This window comes from Juglans regia, chromosome 10 (genome assembly GCF_001411555.2).
Source record: "Juglans regia cultivar Chandler chromosome 10, Walnut 2.0, whole genome shotgun sequence".
Lineage (NCBI taxonomy): Eukaryota > Viridiplantae > Streptophyta > Magnoliopsida > Fagales > Juglandaceae > Juglans > Juglans regia.
In genome coordinates, this window is record NC_049910.1 from 591,720 (window position 1) to 611,933 (window position 20,214).

Here is a 20,214-nt window from a genome sequence, read left to right on the forward strand (position 1 = left end):
AAAGATATTCGTATCAGTCGGAAGCCGCAGCCGCACACTTAACATAATGAATGAAACAAATAAATATATATATATATAGAGAGAAAATATAAATCTCACTCTACTGTATATAACAATCGCTGCACATTAAGTATATTGAATAAAAAATAAAAAAAACACAATACGGATGTACTGCAGCTATAGGCTAATGTCCATAATAACTCATATATATATATATATATATATATATATATATATATATCCGTGAGGTGCGACTTCCGGCTGATGCGCAGCAAACCTCAACGGGAATAGTCTCACTCCCGACCTCAAAAGCTTTCCATAGCTTGAAACTCCGAAACCTTTCCAACCCGGCAAATGCGCTTGCAATGGTGATGTCACATTTTCAATGGAATCGAACGGTTATACTGCTACTGGTAGCGGTACTCCCTCTTTTTCTTCCCATTATTATTACAAAATCCAAACTGAAGGAAATAATTTTCGCTCGATCTGATCAAGAACAATCTCCCATGGCCATTGAAATATGTGGAGTGAAGATTGAGAGGAATCCTCCCCAGTCCAGACTCGTTGAACTTGGTGTTACGGCATGGCGCACGTATGACTCCCAAACCTTTACCTTTACCTTTCACTTTTGGATTTGTTTTGTCTGATCTCCTTTTGTTGTTCACCACACGTTCAATTTTCTTCGCCTCAAGTTTTGTGGGTTTTTAAAATCTTGAATACATAGCGAATGTTGTGATGAATCTGGTGGGGTTCTGTGATATGCATACTGGGAAACCTTGTTGGGTGAGAAGTGAGAAGTGACGGGGATCTGCTTTAGGAAGTGAGAAGTCCTTTTTTAAGCTCCAAAAAATTAAAGGATATCGTATCATTCGGTCTAATCAGTATCAGTATAAATTGATCAACAGGTCAGAGCCAAGTTAGATGAAACACATGTTTTACTTTATGTATTGGTTAACTACGGGAGAATGTTAGACAATCTCACTATCAAAGATTGGAGTGAACTACTAAGTTTTTACTTATATAAAAAAAAGTGAACTGCTAAGTTTTTAGAATTGAGCGAGCATTAAACGTCTTGGAAACCCTGTTAGAATAGAAAAGGGGGTAAAGAATGGATTTTGTTAACAATAAGGAACAGAGGGATGATCTAATATCTTAAAGCAAGCCATTGGACAGGGGGATTTTTCCTTTGAATTAACTGAGGTGCACTTGCGGGAAATTCCTTACCGAGGGCCTATGCACCCCCGGGATTAGTCAGGACGCTGTTCCGGACACCCGGTGCCAATAAAAAAATATATATATATATATCTTGAAGCAAGATCTGAACACACCCTGAAGCTTTATTACGTAGATTATCAAGTTCAATGGCTAAAATTGGTTTGGTAGCACCATCATCCAAGTTAACTCCAAACCTCCCTCGGGATGATTGTGTTTGGTGAACATGCTTGCTTGATCATTTTGGATTTCTTTAAGAATAAAAAAAACTATTTCCAATTTCAGTATATTGGCCAATTGACTTAAGGGCTAATCCTTTTAAAGTGATATATTACCTGTCTTTCTTCAATATATTGTTAAAGATCCAACCATTAATCTAAAAGCTCTAGGACTGTTGGATACTAATTTGGTTAAACATTTAACTCTCAGGATCATAACATTCCACCACACTTCTGAATATGATGTCCATGACAGCCCACTTATAGACTCTGACCCGGTGGTAGCCCTTTCCCTTTTGGCGGCTTCACTCATCTATATGTATTCAATGACTTAACACTATGTCCATACATAACTCCAAGGCATTTTAATCCAGTCTATGTAGGTCGTCCCTCCGTGACTTGAACTCGTGATGTGGTCCCTGGATTAATACCAATTATTAAAGACGCAACCATTGATCCAAAAGCCCTAGGCCTGTTGGATACTAATTTGATTAAACCTTTAACCCTTAGGATCATAACATAGATAAAGCTCCATTGGACAGAATATAATCAAGAAAGAAAGGCACAGGGGCAAAAAGGACTTTAGGGTTCCCCATGAATGTGACCCTTTGTGTGCCATCTTGATTACAAAGCTTGGTATACGGGACTTATACTTGGAACACACTTGACTTCGAAATTTTCGGCTACATTCAAATACGTCAAGCTCTTTTGTCTTACAGTTCATGCTAAACCTGCTCCCTCCAAATAACTCTCCTGACTATCTAATATGAGCTTTTTTAACAAGCTCTGGACTGGTGAGTATGATGAGCCTATAATCTACACCAACACTGCAGTAAGATTGCTGTCACCAACACTACAACTCTACCAATTACCTAGCATCCCAACTCCTAAAGGGACACCCTATTTCAGTGTTTCTCCACCCTTGCTCCCAATTTATATGAAAATCTACTGAGCCGCTTAAGTTTGGTTTTATTTATTTTTATATATTTATTGTTGTTCTTATTGTTATTTTGGTAAGCTATAGATATTTTCTTTACCTAAAAAAAGTTATAGATATCGCTCTTGGTTCTTGAACCGACAAGTTCTAATAACTGGAGGATGTGCCAGCAAGATTTCATTGGCATACCGAATTTTCCACTTGATTATGTTTAATGGGAAATTCATTTATCGGATGGCGAGATTGCCACTTATTCCAAACTTCAAGTTTGACATACAGTCACTTGTGATGTGGATAGGTGGGAAGGCGGTCCAAGCAAATTTCCATGGGAATTCACTGCCACGGAGACTATGTATCTGCTGGAGGGGAAAGTCAAGGTTTATGTTGATGGACATGACGAATCGTTTGAAATTGGTGCTGGCGATTTGGTCGTGTTCACTAAAGGAATGAAGGTTACTTGGGATGTTACTGAAGCCGTGAAGAAGCACTATAGCTTACAAAAGTAATGCATCTTTTTGTTGTTTTGGCATAGGAAAGCAATGTATCTATCTAAACGTTCAAGCAATGTTGCTTTAGAATGTCTTTTGTGGACCGGATATTACGGTGCCAAGATAGTTTTTACTACCCAAGGTTTCAACTCAATAACTGGATGTGTTGGATATTAAAATGTTTCCAATTATTTTCATGTCTTTCAGTGTGGGGTTTAAAAGAGCCATTAGAAGCATAGGATTTGACTGCTGAGAGCTAAAAATCATCCTTGTAAAATTCTCCCTCGCATGCACCACACTGAATATTCCCTTGTTTCACCCCTGGATGCCTGCCGTTCGGGCTGAATCTTTCTGGGTTAATTTGACTGTTCATGACAGCTTATTTACCAATATAATAGATATCTGCAACAGTTTTTTACAAGAAGCTTCATAAATTAGCAATGCTGCATTTTTCTTTCATTATTTCCCTCAAATGCAATGTACATGAACCACAATTTATTTTGTTTTACAAGGGGTTAATTACACCAAACTATTGAGTGTGGTTTTTACAAATCTTTGCTGCATCCTAACAATAACTATGTTTGTAATGATGTCACATGCTCATGGCTCTTGATGACAGCTCTGATTCACCTTCCTGCGACTCTCCCTCAGCCGCCTCAACATTATCCTGCAAACATGCAAAGACCGGTCATGTAATTACCAAACTCACTCTAAGACTGCTACTGATCCTAAGTTGGGTACGGGCCCAAAACAACCAGATTAAAATTGGCCGTGAGGCTATTATTACGTTTTGATTTATAAGTCACATATCCGAGTCCTGAATCCTGTACTATACCCCTCCCCACCGTTCTTATAATGGAGGAAGTGCCATGTTATTTAAAGCTCGCTGGCACCATCAACCGATGCTAATAGGAATCATCATTAGAAATCATCTACTGTTCCATGGGAGGGGATGCTATTCTCATGGAAAACATTGATCTGGTGACAAAATAATCAGAATTGGGTTATCCTGAAAACCAATTTCGAAAATGCAAGTCCAGAGATATGGACTATCACACCTTTGATAAAAAAAAAAATTTTATATATGTGGGTGTCCGGGCCAGCTTGCGCGCACCTCGACTAATCCTATGGGACCCTGAAGTTAACTACCAGGTAAACCTCCAGTGGCCCTAAGGGGACTCGAACTAGTGACCATTGGGGAGCAAACCTAAGGCCGGACCAGCTGAGCTACCCCTTGGGGTTATCACACCTTTGATAATTTAGAAAAGAGTCCTAGAAACTAGGCAAATGCATAGGTGGGAATATGCCCCCACACAAAAATAATAGGAGTGCCCATACCACTGAATCCTTCAACTTTGTTTCTCCTATGTAATGCTCCAAGGCACCATCTCCACGAAGAACTTTCCCTCCACATCCAGGGGTATTTGCTGAACCCACCGACTCCTCATCAACCACAACAGCATCTATTCTATCATTGCCTGTCTTCACATCTGGAATCTGAAGAGTACATGCATTCATTTGATTCTATAAGTCAATAAAAGAGTTATATAACAGTAAATCCAAGTAATTAAAACAGACAAGTCATTCAGCTTCAGCAACAGAGAAAAGAGACAATTGCATACCTCATACATGGCTTCTGTAAGAATGCTTTCCAGTATGGACCTTAAGCCCCTGGCACCAGTATTCTTTGCCATTGCTTTCTTGGCAATCAATCTCAAGGCTTTCTCAGTAAAATGTAGCTTCACCTGAAATTGGGAGAAAGATCATTCATACTATTAGCATAGAGGTCAAACTCCAATTCTGTAAAACAAGCTGAGAGAGGGAGAGAGAGAGAGAGAGAACATATGTAGGAAAAAAAGAAATAGATACTTGCATTGTTCATGCTGAACAATTTCTTGTACTGTTTACCAAGAGCATTTTTTGGTTCAGTGAGGACCTGTACAACCACAGTAGAACACAGAACTCTTTGAGATTCAAACTAGGAGGAATATACTATCCATTAACTGAAATCGTGCCGATTATAGCCCTAAGCTTGGCCTGCCATCTCCATTTAAAACTAAGCATATAATTCCACAACATGCAGAAGGAAAGCAGAGCACTAACTTGAGTGGTGAGCTTAGGAGCTTAACTTCCTGTTCTCAATACCAAATGTGATAACATACCATAATTAAAAAAACGAAGCTTTTTTCCAATTCACAGCTAGGATTGAAGTCTTGTATATCATATTAGTTTTGTTTTGGGATTTGAAAAAGTTGAATTGTTTTTTGTGTTTTGTTTAGAAGTTTGAGAAAGTTGTAATGAATCAATGATTAGGTAATGATTAGATGAAAAAGTTGAAGATTTGAAATTGAAAAGTGTTTGTGGTGTTTGGATGGGATGAGAGCATCTTGCAATCCAAACGGGGTCTAAAGTTCATATGCACAGAACAGATTTTTTTTTTTTTTTTTATCACAAAAAACCAAGAATAGGCCTGCCAAGACAAAAGGGGGGTCACACCTCTTAATCCTAAAAATGAATGACTACATTTCTATTAGTCTTTCCATGTATAAAAGCCCGCCAAGACAATCACAGTACCAGTCCCAACTATGCACCTACAAAGCTTTAAACCGGAAAGAAAAAACATAAATAAGTGTAATGAAGCATTACCTGAACAAGTTGGTCCTCAGTTAAAGCTGACAAACTAACTAAAATAGGAAAACGTCCAATAAACTCTGGTATGAGACCATATGCAATAAGATCAGCACTTTCAACCTGAGATTGAAAAAGCAACTTTCATACTCATCTGGACAAGACGAATTTAACAACAGACAACAAGAAAAAAAAAATAACATAAAAGAGAAAAATACAAACTTTAAATTCCCATGTCAATGACTTTAAAGGGTCTTGCTTCTCACCGACTCAAGTAAGGATGATGTCACTGCAGCATTGGTTACTCCACCAGTTCTCATGTTTGCACGAACAGGCGCCCCAAAACCAATTGAGGAGTCTTGCCGCCTGTTTAGTTTTGTGATTTCATGGTTACACTCTCAAACACCAAAAGAAAAACAAAGGGAAGAGGTATTCAGCAAGAGAAAACTTATATAAGGAACTACCTCTCTGAAATTGTTTTCTCAAGATCAACAAATGCTCCACCACATATAAAAAGGATATCTTTTGTATCTATCTGCAAATCATGTAAATGAATTTGGATGATGATATAACCAATGCAATAGCTAAACTAAAAAAATATACAAACAAGGTGGTCCTACGGATGAAAACAGAAGATGAAAGCCAAAAGATATCATTTTGGCTTGAAAGGAAGGAATGGAGTTTTGAAGATCGGGAGTGCACTTTGGATGAGCTAAGAAATTTCTTTTTCCACACCTTATTTCTTTGGGCTTCTGTTGGTGTATTCAATGGATCTAGCTTTCATGACTTTCCTATATCATTTTTTAGCTCCTAACTTGTAACACTAAGTGTTCTTTTATGTATACTTCTTGTGCACTTGGTCTACGCCTATTTACTTGATTCAAAAAACTTTATCTTACCTATAAAAAAAAATTTCGCTTCTAGCAACTAATAGTCATTTTGGTTCTCATTATATAGCTTTGCATGATGAGGAAAGGATTATATCTACGCATTGCCATTCCTAGTTCTCAAGGAAAAGGCATGACATAGGGATCCTAACAAAAATCTGTAAATAACAGTTGAACTTTCACTAGTTGCAAAACAGTTTTACAGCTGTGGCAAAAAACATTCGCAAACATGTGCTCTGTAGACCATCTCCCTGGTTAATTGAAGTTTGACATATAATTTTGACCTCATCCATCCTGCAACGACCGTGCTCTCTTCTATGTTCATTTCCCTATCACGTTTTCCTTGGGGAGTACATCGGCTAAAATACAAGTGATACATAGGTATCAGCATAATCAAACCATAATCCTCATATTTGTAATTTTAGCCCATTGGTAAGCTCGCATCAATCTCTGTATCCTCGTTGCATGGGTCTTTAGCTTCCGAAAAATGAAAAAGACAAATCTTTACCTCCAAAAAGAGCTTAGAGACAATCATCTGGGATTTGTATACTGAAACCCTACAACTACACAATCTCTTCCTCTTTTGATAAAATTACCAGGACCACAATATCTCAAAACAAAAATCTTCTACCTTGTCTCTCAACATGAATTTTAAAATTATTGAGGGAAAATAAAATGCTTTTAGATAGCTAAACACAAATAATGTACCAAAATGGCACTGAAACAATGCCAAAATGGTCAATCTTCTATGAAATATCTGTAACAAAGCACACAATCTGGAATGATGAAACATAAAAGAATATATTTAGGCCTATTATACCTGTATGTTATCACCCCGAGGATGCTTCCTTGCCCCCTTCTCAGGTACATTAACTATCTAGACAAGAAAAAAATGTAATCTGTGTTTAGACCACTAACAAAGATAGTGCTAATACTTGCCCAAAAAATAAAATGCTAACAACTGTACAAAACATAAATTGAAGGAAATTGGGTAAATTAAAATGAAAACTCGGTATGAACGAAAAGACATTAATTTTTTTTATAAGTAAGAAGATATTTATTAATATTGAAATAGGCATAGCCCAAGTACACATGAAGTATACAAGAGAGAACGAAAAGACATTAATTACAAGGGACCTCTAATACAATGTAAAAACATATATAATCAATGCTTATAATAAACGATGAGATCATGGGGACAGGAAATGCCTGGGATCCTTACTTATCTGGTAAACTTAAAATCGATTGTTTTTTTGTGTCTTTACTCTAACATGCAGCTTATTTGCTACATTCAATACTTCCACTGGGTTTTAGGGCCACCACTTCATATTTTATGATTATATGTACACTGCAAGATTTGCCTAATGAACTCAAGCTGTTCTACAAGGCTCTTCAACTCCCACCCCACCCCCTTTTTCTCACCTCACTTGCATTATCATCCCTCTCAATAAACATATTGTTGGGTTTGTGGCAAGCAAGGCTTTTTTTTCTAGCTTCACCTTCTCCAAGGAATCCCTTAAGATTTACTCAGTCCTCAAAGTGTAACTTGAAAGTCTCTCTGAACAGGTTCCTCCGACCCTTTTGGATGCCAAAGAACATGGGTTCCATTGTATCAATGAATGTTTCTAGTCCTCTATTTAGCTGTGTCTTAAAGCAAAACTAGCATAACCACATGGATTTCTTACTTATCAAAAAAGAAAAAAAAAAAAAATCCTTGCACAGACCATATTATTCAAAACTTAGTGATCTATGATAACTTGATACAGTCATAAGCATCATAAGAAAGAATCTCAATATTGTGTATATAGTTTGTGTCATAAACATCACAAGAAAAAAGCTCAAAAATGTGCATATAGTTTGAGAAGCCTATACGGGGCCAGGGTGCATATTAGATACCTTCTGTGTCATTAGAACCAGAGTAGAAAAACCAAAACCGAAATTCCTTAAAAGTTTCAGAAAGATATTTTTTTAAGTAATAAGGAAGAACAAAAATGCATGGATAAGTAAAAAAGATTTTAAAAGTGCATAATAAATAAACTGAAGAGAATGACAGCAGTGGAGAAATAATTGACTTACTGTTCCTTCTAGCATTTTCAATAAAGCCTGTTGGACGCCCTCACCAGAAACATCTCTGCTAATGTTTAAGCTCTCAGCCTGAAAAAAAAAATGAAATAAGAATATTCGAGCATAAAAATATGTGCACATTAAATAAATTAAGATAAAGCCTAAACATCGTAGAACCTTCTTAGTTATCTTGTCCACTTCATCTATGTAAACCATCCCTTGTTGAGCTGCTTGTACATTGAACTCAGCTGCCTAAATGCCAATAGATAAGCACAAAAAGGTTAGTCAAGTGATAATGAAACGCCAAGCAGATAGAGACGGGCCACATAAAAAACATACAGCCAAGAAGCATTCAAAAGAATGTCAGTCTGCAATCTAAAGAAGAAAAATAGAAATATACCGCAAGTAATTTGTACAAGATTGATTCAACATCTTCTCCAACATAACCTGCCTGCAAGATTAGAACAGAACATAAACTAATGCATTAGTTGCCTCCTTCAGTTTATTGTAGTAAGTAAATAAAGGAATAATCCACACAGGAAAAATTTAGCCAAAAAAAAACATCAATACAATACTAGAGCAGGCAAACTTTTTCCTTTTTCCAAAATACAATTCACTCACAATTGAGCAGTTAGTTATAGATAACAAGCATGGTAAAAAAGCACTAATTACCGTTGCTGAAAGAAAATAACTACTAGTGTGTAAAGGGGGAAAAAGTCACAAACAAACTCAACCTGATGCCCATATTATAAGTTCAGGAAACTGATGTTCCAAGTTGCATATTTTCAGTAATTTCTAATGATGCATCAGTAAGAAACAGACTTACCTGTGTCAAAGTTGTTGCATCAGCTATGACAAAGGGCACATTCACAAATCGAGCTAGTGTTTTAGCAAGTAGAGTCTTCCCTGATATACAACATGCAGATCAGAATGGCAGCTTGATATTAAAATTCAGAGGCTCCATACACAGCTTTCAAATAAATAATGCGGAGCCCAGAGGTTTTCAGAGAATGTCACAGAAGAAACAGCTTTCAGTTGTACCTGAGCCAGTCGGGCCCATCAAAAGGACGTTGCTCTTTTCTAGCTCCACACTATCGTCATCATCTATTCTCTCTGGAATTCCTGATTCTGCTCCAGACCTAACATGAATTAAAATCAGAAGTTCAGTTCTCTTAGTTAAATCCCAAACGACTATAAAAGGCTAGAAAACCATTCCCTCAGCGGTGAAATAAGAATAGGGGTCACGAAAAGAGTAAATAAAATATCATTATGAAAAACTAACCCTTTTTGCAGGGATGCATGATATATTCTTTTATAGTGGTTATGAACAGCGACTGCAAGCACCTGCAGTATAGACATGAAGCAACCATGTCATATGCTTCGGAGAAAGTGATCGAGATAAAACACAAAATTGCTCGAATACGCATTGTATATCTCACAAATGCCAAGGATGAAAAAGTACCGCGGACACTGAAATTCAAGGAATAATCTTCTCCGTGCAGAAGATGCGAATAACAACCAAAGAAAGGAAACATGATAGCAAAAGAAAAAGCTCAGCGGACCATCAATGTGAAAACAAAGCCTCAACATCTTTCTTGCATTTGATGAACATTTTATGCATTGGGAGGAACTCAATTACCGAAAGAACAAGCGGATGTGAATTGGTATGATTATACGCAGAAAGGGTAAGGAGAAGAAACAAGACCTTTTTGGCTCTATCTTGGCCAATAACAAACTTGTCGAGACCCTTGCAGATCTCCTTTGGCGTGGGCAAGTTCTTGCCTAAATTCGACCCGCCCCATCCGCTTCTGTCTCCGTCACTTCTACCATCACCGCCACCACCGGGCCCTGACGCCCGAACCACATTAACCCCAGGCGTAAAAGGCGGTCCAGGAGGAGTATGCACGGCCAAGTCATTTCCCGAAGGCGGGGGCGCCCAATTCTCTGGCGGGTCCCCACCAACATCAGAACTGTAGGATCTTAAAGTGTCCCAGAACGAGGCTATAAACCTACTATTTGTGTTAGCAATAGTGTTATTATTTCGATTATGCTCGTCTCCTCCGCCGTTGCCATTTTCATCAGCTCCGTTGCTGTTCCTAGGTCTTGTAGGAGTGTTATTGAGCCTGCCAATCTCGACGAAGCTGCCCTGGAGAGGGACAATCCTGTCGGGGCGGAAGTAGTAAGCCCTTTTGCAATTGGGGCAGAGATTGGCGGAAGCTCCGGTGTTAGCATGAGCATCATCGGGAACATCAAGGGCACCTAGAGGAACCGGAGGAGCTAAATTGTGGCGATTGGGGAAGGAAAAGAGAAGATCCATGTGCTTGAAGCAGCGGGGGCAATTGGCATCCGCACGAATCTTACGGATATTATGATGGTTGAGGCCATCGGAGTCGGAGCCACTGCGGCCCCACTTGTAACGCTCTTGGACTCCGATGAGGGATTCGCGCCGGCGGTGAGGGCCGAAATGGAGGTGGTTAAGATGGGTCGAGATGGAGGACAACTGAGTTAAGCGGTGGGGGTGGTGGTGGGATAGGAAGGTATCTGAGGTCAGCAGCAGCGTCATTCGCTCCACCTTGTTCCTCCATCGCAAAATTCCAGACATTCGCTTCGCTTCGCTTCGAGAGAGAGAGATGAAACAGTGTTTATGTTTATTGGTTTTATTTTGCTTTTCTGGAAGGGATACTGCTTTTATTATTTATTATTTATTATTATATTGTTAGTAATGAGGGAGAGAGTCGAAGAGTGTGAAAGACAGAACCAGATAAAACAGTTTAGATGTTATCTATGTATATACGGGAGAGAGAGAGAGAGTCTTGAAGGGAAGGAAAGGCCGAGGAAAAGAATGAGAATGGGAAGGTAGGGAGATAATTAAGGAACAAGTAATAAGATAAAAGGAAAATGATTAATACATAATATATTTTATAATTATATTTTAAATGAGAAATATTTTTATAAAATATTTTAAATGAGAAATATTTTTATAAAATATTTTATAAAAATAATATTATTTTATAATAATATTATATAATGTATTGTGTATATATGATTACTCTAAAATAAAAACTGGTAAATCCGTGCGTTTATGAGATTTCCCTTTAATAAAAGAAACAAATTTTGTTTAGATACAAAAGAAACGATTTTTTTCTATCTCATTTTGTAATTATAATTTTTTTAAAATCTCACATAAAATATAATAAATAATTTAATTTTTTTAAATATTAAAATAATATTAATATTAAAAAATAATATTTTTTTAAATTTTAATTTTATTTAAAATTATTTTATCTCATTTCATCTCACTCTTAATAAAAACTTATTTCCTAACGTACAATCTTTGTACTTTTCCTCGTATCTTAACCAGGTTTTGTTTCGGGTTGGCTTCGTAACTGTATCAGTCTGTGTTCCTCTTTGGTCAAAAGTATTCCGTGGAGTCTTTACCTAACAGTATAAGGAACTTGGCAGACTTGAGAAATCTGGTGCATCTGCCCAAAGTTTCAGATAAAGGACCCCCCAACCCACGCCTCTCTCTGTTGCGTGAGTGAACCAACATGAATTATTAGGCGCAAGCGACGGACCTTATAACAAATAGAAAGTACATAGGCCTAAACCATTCATTCTCTCACGCCCATTCAGTTTACCTATTCACCATCACCATCGCATCACGCCCATTCAATTTTACTTTACCACTCTTCTCGTCCGGTTCTCGTACAAGTTCTGTGTAAAAAAATGACTTTTACTGATAAATTTTTTTTTTATTTTCTTAAATAAAATCTTTTTTTTATAAAAATTTATATAAAATTTATCTACTTAAAATTTAGACGAATAATTTCTCCCATATATATAAAATTTTTAATTTCCCAACTGCAAATGGTGAAAGATTTATAAAAAAATTTCTATATTTAATCCGAGATATTTTTCTCATGACTGCGAGTTTGCATTTGGAAAGACTTCTCTCATCCCAAATATTTGCAAATGGCAATTTATCTAGTCTAAAAGTATTAGCAATGGCCTAACCAAAATTAAATTTTGATCAAATTATAGTTAAGTTGCTTAAAAAACTTTCTACACCATATTCAACAAATGTATAGTAAATTTAGCCCTTTTCTTTTTTAGTAGCCAAATTTGACCAGCCCAAACGGCTAGTCAAATAATTTTTCTTGAATAAAAAATTGTTGATTTTGCTTGTAATAATTAATCATGTCACAACAATTGATTGATTTTCCTTCTAATAAATAGATCACTACCTTTCAAAACGGTCTTATACCAGACCTGGCTAGTTATCTCGAAAGTAAGATTGAAGAGGTATTTGGATGTTAAAGTGAATTGAGTTAAATTGAATTGAGATGATAAAATATTGTTAGAATATTATTTTTTAATATTATTATTATTTAAAAATTTTAAAAAATTGAATTGTTTATTTTATTTTGTATTGAAATTTGAAAAAATTGTAATAATGAATTGATATGAATTGAGATAAATTTGAGATCCAAACTCACCCTGAATGTTTTTCCATAATGAGGTTCATTAATTAGCCTTTTTAAAAAATTAAAACAAAAATAAAAAATTATTCAAACTCTTTCAAGTGGATCTTTTTATGTCAAATATTTCCTCTATATTGCATTTTTGATTAATACATCCAATAATTAATAATTAGGAGATAGTCGTTAAAAATATAATTGTTGGAAAAAATAAGCCTGAAAAAAAAAATCCATTAGTAAGATATGACTGTTAAAAAAATATATCAGTTAGAAGAATATGACCGTTAGAAAATTATATTCGATGGAATAATATGATCCTTAGAAAATTAATGTGTACTTTTTCAATAACAAATAAATATTCAAATTACAATTAGAATTAAAATAACTAAAAAGTCCAAAATAAATATTTTAATAAAATAGTAATAGATTTTAAGAGTTTGTTATTTGATATTGAAAAGTGATCAACTAAATCTATAAAAGTGTATTAGTCAAATTTTAATACTCTAAGACAACAAAAGTCATTCTTGATAATTGAACGAAAAAACTAAACATTATCGGATTATTCAATTGCATCATTTTTTTCGAAAAATGAGGCAATACTAAGGGTGGGTAGCGGGACCAGCCCTCTCTCCGCCCCGCCCCACCCCTGCATGGAGGATCACAAGTGTTGGGGCTAAACCCAGCGAGGCCCCGCCCGGCAGCTCTCCCATATTTATAGTAAAAAATATTATTTATATGAATAATTATATAAATATATTGTATATATATACAATTTGTTAAAAACTTGAAGTTAAATTCAAGTTAATGGTGTTAAATCTCATATTACTTAAATATGACTATTGTATTGTTTTGACCTCCTATATAAAAGTTGGCCTAAGAGGTAAAGGAAATCCAAAATACAACTCTAATGAATTTATATTCATTTGAATGTAAAAATTTTAATTTATAATTTGGATCAAAACAAAATTTAGACCCAAAAAAAATTTATAGACCCAATAGAGCAGGGGGGCAGGGCTCAGTTTCAACCCACCCCCAGGTATCGAGGCGGGCGTCGGGTTGGAAACCCACCCTTCGCATGGCGCAGTGAGGTATGGTGCGTGTAGCACCCTAGAAAGCCAAACTTACCACCAACTGCAAGAGTACAATTTTGCTGCAGAAGACTGGCTTTGTTTGGATACACATTATTTAATATTTTATTATTATTTTTAACTACTTTTTACCACTATTCAATATTTTATCATTATTTTTTTATCAATTTTTTACTACTATTTACAGATCATTTGAGATAATCTACTATCCAAACATAGCCTTTTATAAGGCATCTTTCATCATACAACTATAATATATATATATATATATATATATATATGCAATATGTCAAAACCATGCCAGCATATTTGATCCAATTATCAACATGGTGCCGCCTCCCAATCAACCTTAATACCGAATTTGAGAGCCCCACTGTGTTAAGAACATCTAGTGCTTTCCGGTGTGCTTTCTGAACCAAGAAAAAGTGAACAGAATTAGCATCAGCTGCAACATTCATCTCAATGCATCATTGCCATTATTTGTTAAGGAAATGAGCTGTTCCAAACAGTTTAGACATCGGTTTACCTTTTCAGATTTCTACTCAATCCAAAAGAATAAAATAACGTAGTACTTTATATCGAATCATGCATAATGATAAAAAGAACCCTCATACAAAATCTCAATGATGCCCAATTAATAATTAAAATCTCAAACCTACTGAAACCACAACATTACATAATCATATACCAAATGACAATGCAGATATACGAAACTGGCATACCACATATTTTGAAGCCAACTGAAGGCTTCTTTCTGAGGAGTGCTTAAAAAAAAAACATATCTCTGAAGACACCTTCACGAAACCATTGATTAGTACAAGAGAAACTTAAGTTAAGAATTGAAGGTTTTGTTTGGTAAATGTTTTCAAGAAATTTCTTGGTGTTTTGGGGTCATAGAATCTTAAAAAGTGTTTTGAGGATATTTCTGAACTGTAGGCTCAAAGAGAGTTTGGTAAGTGCTTTGTGAAATGTTTTTAATAGGGCTCCACCCACCGTGCGTGGCAGCAAAGGGATCCCTTCCGTGCAAGGCAGCTGAAGGAGACACCTCCATGCTACACACCGCCGGAGGGGATACCCCCTCAACCATGGAGGCACACTGCTCCCTCATCCCTGCCTTTTTTTGACATGTAGGGTGCAGGAGTCTGTTTTAATGAGTTCGAAAAATTTTGGAATTGTTGTTTGCATATTTGGCAAAAAAGTAATCGGGAACCATTCTCAAGAACAATTTCTTTTTTTATGTTCTTGAGAATGGTTGCTAAGCAGAGCCTAAAAATCTTAATTCGATGGTAAAAAAACAAAGCAGAACTGCTATCACCACCAAATCTCAAAGCAGCTGCAGTAGCAACTACCAGATTTATCACCACCAGAACATTGAGAACCTTTTTTTTTATCGGTCACCAGAGCATTCAGAAGTGAAAATAGAATTATTTTACCTAATGACCTAAACCTAAAATGTCAAGCTAGCCTGTAATGATCATAGATATCATCTTGATAAATTTTGTTTTTCTTTATATAAGTAGATACCATCTTTGTTTACCGATAAAAAAAAAAAGAAGTAGATATCATCTTGATAAATTCGAAGCAGAACCCAATGATAAAGCTGGTACGCAAATTGTCTTGCTTATATTGCAACTTCACAGGCACATTTTTCGTCAGCAATAGCTTATTGTATGAACTATATGTGCACATTATGTGTATGTATGAGCACATGTGGGTACATGGGGGCTTGAGTTACAGATACCTTTAGACGTTCCCTTGACCCTGACATTGCAGACAGGATGGCCTCTCCAGTTGAACTAGCTTCTTCCAACATCCGGGTAGAATTAAGACATGACTGCATTGCTTGTGCTTCCTCATCAAATATTCTCAAAACGTGAGATTGCCCGTTCTATAAGATAAAAGTATTTCTGTAAGATACTGAAGCAAAAATAATTCAATTACCAAACCATAAGGGATTTCATTGCAGGCTTACTGCACTAGATACAGAAAGAACTACATACAGCTCTTCCAAGCAATTCTGCCCTCTCTTTGGCTTCCATCAACCTCTTCTGATTTCTTAAAGAATGCTTATCCAAACTTTGTTTCAACGATTCAGCCTCTTCTGCTACTTGTTCAACTTTTCTGCATGAGACATGACCATTAAATTGTATCAACACTACAATAGTTATCGTGTATACACAAGCTATGGATCCTATCATCAGATTGGCCCAAGCAATCATGGTATACAATAAAGTTCCTTACAAACTACAGATGTACTGTTCGTAGAAGTACAACTAGCACATAAATTTTTGAAGGATCTGACCTGAAGCTCAATCACATAAAAAAATGATTCCTTTACATGGAATTTTAGTCACCCAATAAAAAATGACTTAGAATGAGTCTTTCGGATGGTACTAAAAAGTGAATCGATTTCCAAAATAATGGATTAGGATAAAACCAAACAAAAAAGAAGAAGAAGAAGAAGAAACCCAAGCCCTAGCGATAATAACAAGTAAATCCCCGTCCCCAAAATGAAGGGAATCGGAACACGTTTTCATTGGAGAAATAGAAAAGAAACGTTACCGTTTCCAGAGATCACGGTGGGACTTGGAGGGAAGGGAGCGGCAGAGGCGGTCCACCTCGACGCAGAGGGATTGGATTTGGGTAATGTCCCTGGTGATCGAGGATGAGAGTTCGGGAGAGTCCATCCCAGCTTTACCGCTCGGGTACTCGAGGCGCTCCAGGCGTTCCACCGCGTCCCTTGTCCTCAACACCACCTTCTTCGCATTCTGGTATATTTCCGACACGTACTCCCCACTCCACCTCCTCCTCCTGCTTCCATTTCCATTTTCCACAGTAGTATTTCCTGTTTTCTGGGATTGTTCTGTTTTCATTTCACCGTCGCTTCGTCGTCTGATTTTATATGGAGAAATGATACTTGCAGTCGTGAGCGTGCAGTCGTCGTGCAGTCGCTTTGAAAAAAGTGAATAAATAAGAGACCCATCTGAAAAGAAATTAATTTTTTAATAGTGAACCTCACTTTTTTTCAAAACGACTGCACAGCGTTTACACATTCCACGACTGTATGTAGCATTACTCTTTTACATGTATACACGTTGGATTTCACTTTCCTCCTAATTCTTTTTTTAACAATCTTCAATTACATTTAATTTTATTATTATTATACAACACATTTTAAATTACTTAAATGTCACTAAACAGGATGATCAATTTTTTTCACAGTCTCGATTTAAATTGAAAATTCACCTTAATTCATTTCAATTTATTATTATAATTTTTTAAAATTTTTATATAAAATATAATAAATAATTTAATTTTTTTATAATAAAAATATAATAAGATTTTATTCTACAAGATCGATAGACAAGTTAAAATTTAAGAAAAATTGTCTATTTTCTTCTTTTCTTGGCTTTAAACAAGGATGATCAGTAGGTACATTTTTCTCACAGTTCCAACTGGCGCTCAACTTGTGCATAGCATTAGCGACCCTAGAATTTTCTGGTTACTTGACTTCTCATAATTGAGCATGCAGTATATGTAGTTTATCATTTGAGGGGGAAAAAAAAAGCATGCAGTATATGAATTGAAGAATTAATATCAATTCTGTGCAATTCTGCTACTATTGAGTCTTGAATTGATTCGCTCGACCCAAAACTCAATCGTTTCTAATGTAATATTGATCTAGCATTTCTTTTTCATTCAATATATATATATATATATATATATATATATCGCCTGAAACTAAGCGCAATGCTGAAGAAATTAAGGACTAGAGAGGAAGGGAGAGGTGAAATTCACACGAGAAAATATTAGGATATTTAACTATAAGATATTACATCATAAGATGTTGCAACAACACACAACAAAAAGAAGAAACACACAGTCAAAACTCAAACCATTACACACACTACTAGTGACAACCATATATAGTTTGGTCACTCAGAACTTGTCCAAGACTCCAAAAGGTTTAAAGCTCCTGCTTGGCCTCATTACCGTTCTTGATGAGCTTGGGAGGCTCATTCTCTTCTGCAATATCAATGCTGACCACCCTGGGACCCTTGATCTTGTCAGGGGACAACTTAGGCAATTCCAATGTGAGCACCCCGTTCTCCAACTTTGCCCTCACAGAATCCAAGTCCACGTTCTCAGGCAACCGGAACTGCCTCCAAAATTTGCCATACGATCTCTCCACCCGGTGCCAATGATCCCCTTTCTTTTCCTCCTCCCTCTTCCTCTCTCCGCTTACTCTCAGCACCCGGTTCTCCACCTCGATCTTCACGTCTTCCTTCTTCAATCCCGGCACGTCCATCTCTATAACGTGACCTTCCGGCGTCTCTTTCCAGTCTACCCTTGCTGGAGAGCGTGTCACGGCGTTGCCGTCCTTTTCAAGGCCAACTGGGATTTGTTCCAACACTCGGAACGGGTCTGCCCATATATCACTCAACATACTCCCCGGACGCTCTACGAGCGGCAGCAAATACCCATTGGAAAACTGAACAAGACAAAGGGAGACAAACAAAGCTAGGACAACGTCTTTTAGGCTTGCTCCCATTGTTCTTCTTCCTGCGAATATACTACGTGCGTTTGGTTCTTTTACTGATGTTGATGGATGGACGGTACGTACTTGGTAGCGTGCTCTTTGTTTATCTTACTTTCGGATGGGGAAGATAATGGGGATGTATGCTATTTATGCAATGCGGGGAAGGGACAAGCAATTAGACATTATGGGGATCGGTTGGTGAAACTTTAGAAAGGTATAGAGAAGTAGGGAAGGTTCCAGCTTTTGATTTTCAGTGTGGAAATGAAGCTGCCTCTGACAGTAGGCGAGGGTGCAAGATCTTTCCAACATGTTCCAGACGCTTGCGGAAACTGAGCGGGCTCAAAGCTCTTCTACGGGACTTTGGGCCCTTCCATAGCAATTTTCCGGCCCGGGCCCTATCCTCCAACTTGGGAAAAGACCATCGTATGAATTGCACAAGCTGGGACTGGTTATGCTCTGGGAGAGCGTCATGCCTGGCTGAAAATTGAACTCATCCAGCACTCCGAAATTAAAAAAAAATATATGGATAGGGGGAGAAAAGGAGGAATGTATTGGTTTCAAAATCGGATGTTTTAGAGTAGAGTTATTCCTTACAACTCGTGGATGGGATGGGTTTTTTTTTTTTTTTTTTGGGAGTTGGAGAGGGAGATTTTGAACTCCGGACCTCTCTTTTAGAAGTTGAGAATTATGTCAATCAGGCTACATACATTTGGCATAGGATGGTGTTACTATATTGATTATGCAAATAAAATATGATGGTATAAATGCTATCTGCCACTTGGCATCATTAATTATGAATTATTATTTATTATTTATTATTCACTATCCCATTTAGCAATTGATCACTATATATGTCTAATTATGAATTATTTTTCGTTAAGTTGCATCGATCTTCATCTACTACATATGATCATGTAAAGTTGTTTAGATAACTTCACAATGCATTTATTAATTAATTGCTAGTCAAATATGCATGCCACCTATCTAAGCGCCATGATCTCTTCCTAGCTAGTCATGATTATTAATTAAAGAGGCGATTCCTTTTGAGCAACTGACATTATCTGTTTTCCAAGCCATTGACAATGAATGCATAGCCCAAATCAACCAAGCATGGAGAAGATCCTGAGGATTATTCCAATTTATGGTTCAAATGGGAATACTTTATCATTTGCGCTGTTGTCTTCATCATCATCTGGTTGTCATTCTTTCTTTATCGTTTTTTTTTTTATTAATTTTCGATTTGTTTTGCAAATATTTAAGATTAGTGGATGACTCTCAAGTCTTATCCTCAAACTCTCCTCTCCCACTGATTGAATCGGAATGTTCCCACTTATAATTAACATTGGCCCACAAAGTCTGGTGTTGACATCTTCAGTTATCATTATGCCTACTTTTTATTTGCGGTAGTATTAAGCAGCTGTTCGACAGTGAAATGAGATGAAATAAAATAATTTTAAATAAAAGTTAAAAATTATATAAAATATTATTAAAATATTATTTTTTAATATTATTATTATTTTAAAATTTAATAAAATTAAATTATTTATTATATTTTATGTAAAAATTTAAAAAATATATAATAATAAAATAAGATGGATTGAGAGTGTTTCTCAATCTAAACTTCTCCTAATTCCTTTTTCTTTTTCTTTTTTTCATCTTTTTCTTCTAAAACTA

At 36.4% G+C, this 20,214-nt stretch overlaps 4 protein-coding genes across 4 annotated transcripts; 1 reads left to right on the plus strand and 3 right to left on the minus strand.

Moving 5' to 3' along the window:
- The first annotated feature begins 245 nt into the window (after nucleotides 1-245).
- LOC109001911 lies at nucleotides 246-3,132 on the plus strand. The gene is made up of 2 exons (XM_018979415.2): nucleotides 246-592; nucleotides 2,666-3,132. Exons 1-2 carry the CDS (start codon nucleotides 366-368, stop codon nucleotides 2,871-2,873), a joined length of 435 nt encoding a protein of 144 aa, XP_018834960.1. The 5' UTR covers nucleotides 246-365; the 3' UTR covers nucleotides 2,874-3,132.
- A 134-nt stretch (nucleotides 3,133-3,266) lies between these two features.
- On the minus strand, nucleotides 3,267-11,188 carry LOC109001910 (CLP protease regulatory subunit CLPX1, mitochondrial-like). Its single transcript, XM_018979413.2, has 15 exons — nucleotides 10,140-11,188; nucleotides 9,717-9,778; nucleotides 9,476-9,573; nucleotides 9,261-9,340; nucleotides 8,835-8,885; nucleotides 8,612-8,686; nucleotides 8,447-8,524; nucleotides 7,191-7,247; nucleotides 5,948-6,018; nucleotides 5,750-5,849; nucleotides 5,502-5,606; nucleotides 4,729-4,791; nucleotides 4,478-4,600; nucleotides 4,194-4,352; nucleotides 3,267-3,522 (listed from the first exon to the last, which is right to left on the minus strand). Exons 1-15 carry the CDS (start codon nucleotides 11,034-11,036, stop codon nucleotides 3,448-3,450), a joined length of 2,094 nt encoding a protein of 697 aa, XP_018834958.2. The 5' UTR covers nucleotides 11,037-11,188; the 3' UTR covers nucleotides 3,267-3,447.
- A 2,947-nt stretch (nucleotides 11,189-14,135) lies between these two features.
- LOC109005288 (membrin-11-like) lies at nucleotides 14,136-16,873 on the minus strand. The gene is made up of 4 exons (XM_018984138.2): nucleotides 16,563-16,873; nucleotides 16,001-16,121; nucleotides 15,742-15,888; nucleotides 14,136-14,410 (listed from the first exon to the last, which is right to left on the minus strand). Exons 1-4 carry the CDS (start codon nucleotides 16,871-16,873, stop codon nucleotides 14,249-14,251), a joined length of 741 nt encoding a protein of 246 aa, XP_018839683.2. The 3' UTR covers nucleotides 14,136-14,248.
- Nucleotides 16,874-17,784: 911 nt separating this feature from the next.
- On the minus strand, nucleotides 17,785-18,771 carry LOC109005295 (22.0 kDa class IV heat shock protein-like). The gene has a single exon (XM_018984149.2). It carries the CDS (start codon nucleotides 18,550-18,552, stop codon nucleotides 17,968-17,970), a length of 585 nt encoding a protein of 194 aa, XP_018839694.1. The 5' UTR covers nucleotides 18,553-18,771; the 3' UTR covers nucleotides 17,785-17,967.
- Nucleotides 18,772-20,214: the final 1,443 nt, after the last annotated feature.

Excerpts from the sequence above, each read along its gene's own strand:
- LOC109001911 (XM_018979415.2), top strand. The coding sequence starts at position 366 with ATGGTGATGTCACATTTTCAATGGAATCGAACGGTTATACTGCTACTG. Across the intron at positions 593-2,665 it reads GGTGTTACGGCATGGCGCAC|GTGGGAAGGCGGTCCAAGCA; the intron begins GTATGACTCCCA and ends TGATGTGGATAG.
- LOC109001910 (XM_018979413.2), bottom strand. The coding sequence starts at position 11,036 with ATGTCTGGAATTTTGCGATGGAGGAACAAGGTGGAGCGAATGACGCTG. Across the intron at positions 8,687-8,834 it reads TCTTGTACAAATTACTTGCG|GCAGCTGAGTTCAATGTACA; the intron begins GTATATTTCTAT and ends ATTGGCATTTAG. Across the intron at positions 5,850-5,947 it reads GAGAAAACAATTTCAGAGAG|GCGGCAAGACTCCTCAATTG; the intron begins GTAGTTCCTTAT and ends AAAACTAAACAG.
- LOC109005288 (XM_018984138.2), bottom strand. The coding sequence starts at position 16,873 with ATGAAAACAGAACAATCCCAGAAAACAGGAAATACTACTGTGGAAAAT. Across the intron at positions 16,122-16,562 it reads CACCGTGATCTCTGGAAACG|AAAAGTTGAACAAGTAGCAG; the intron begins GTAACGTTTCTT and ends TGTCTCATGCAG. Across the intron at positions 14,411-15,741 it reads GGTCAAGGGAACGTCTAAAG|AAAGCACACCGGAAAGCACT; the intron begins GTATCTGTAACT and ends TTCTTGGTTCAG.
- LOC109005295 (XM_018984149.2), bottom strand. The coding sequence starts at position 18,552 with ATGGGAGCAAGCCTAAAAGACGTTGTCCTAGCTTTGTTTGTCTCCCTT.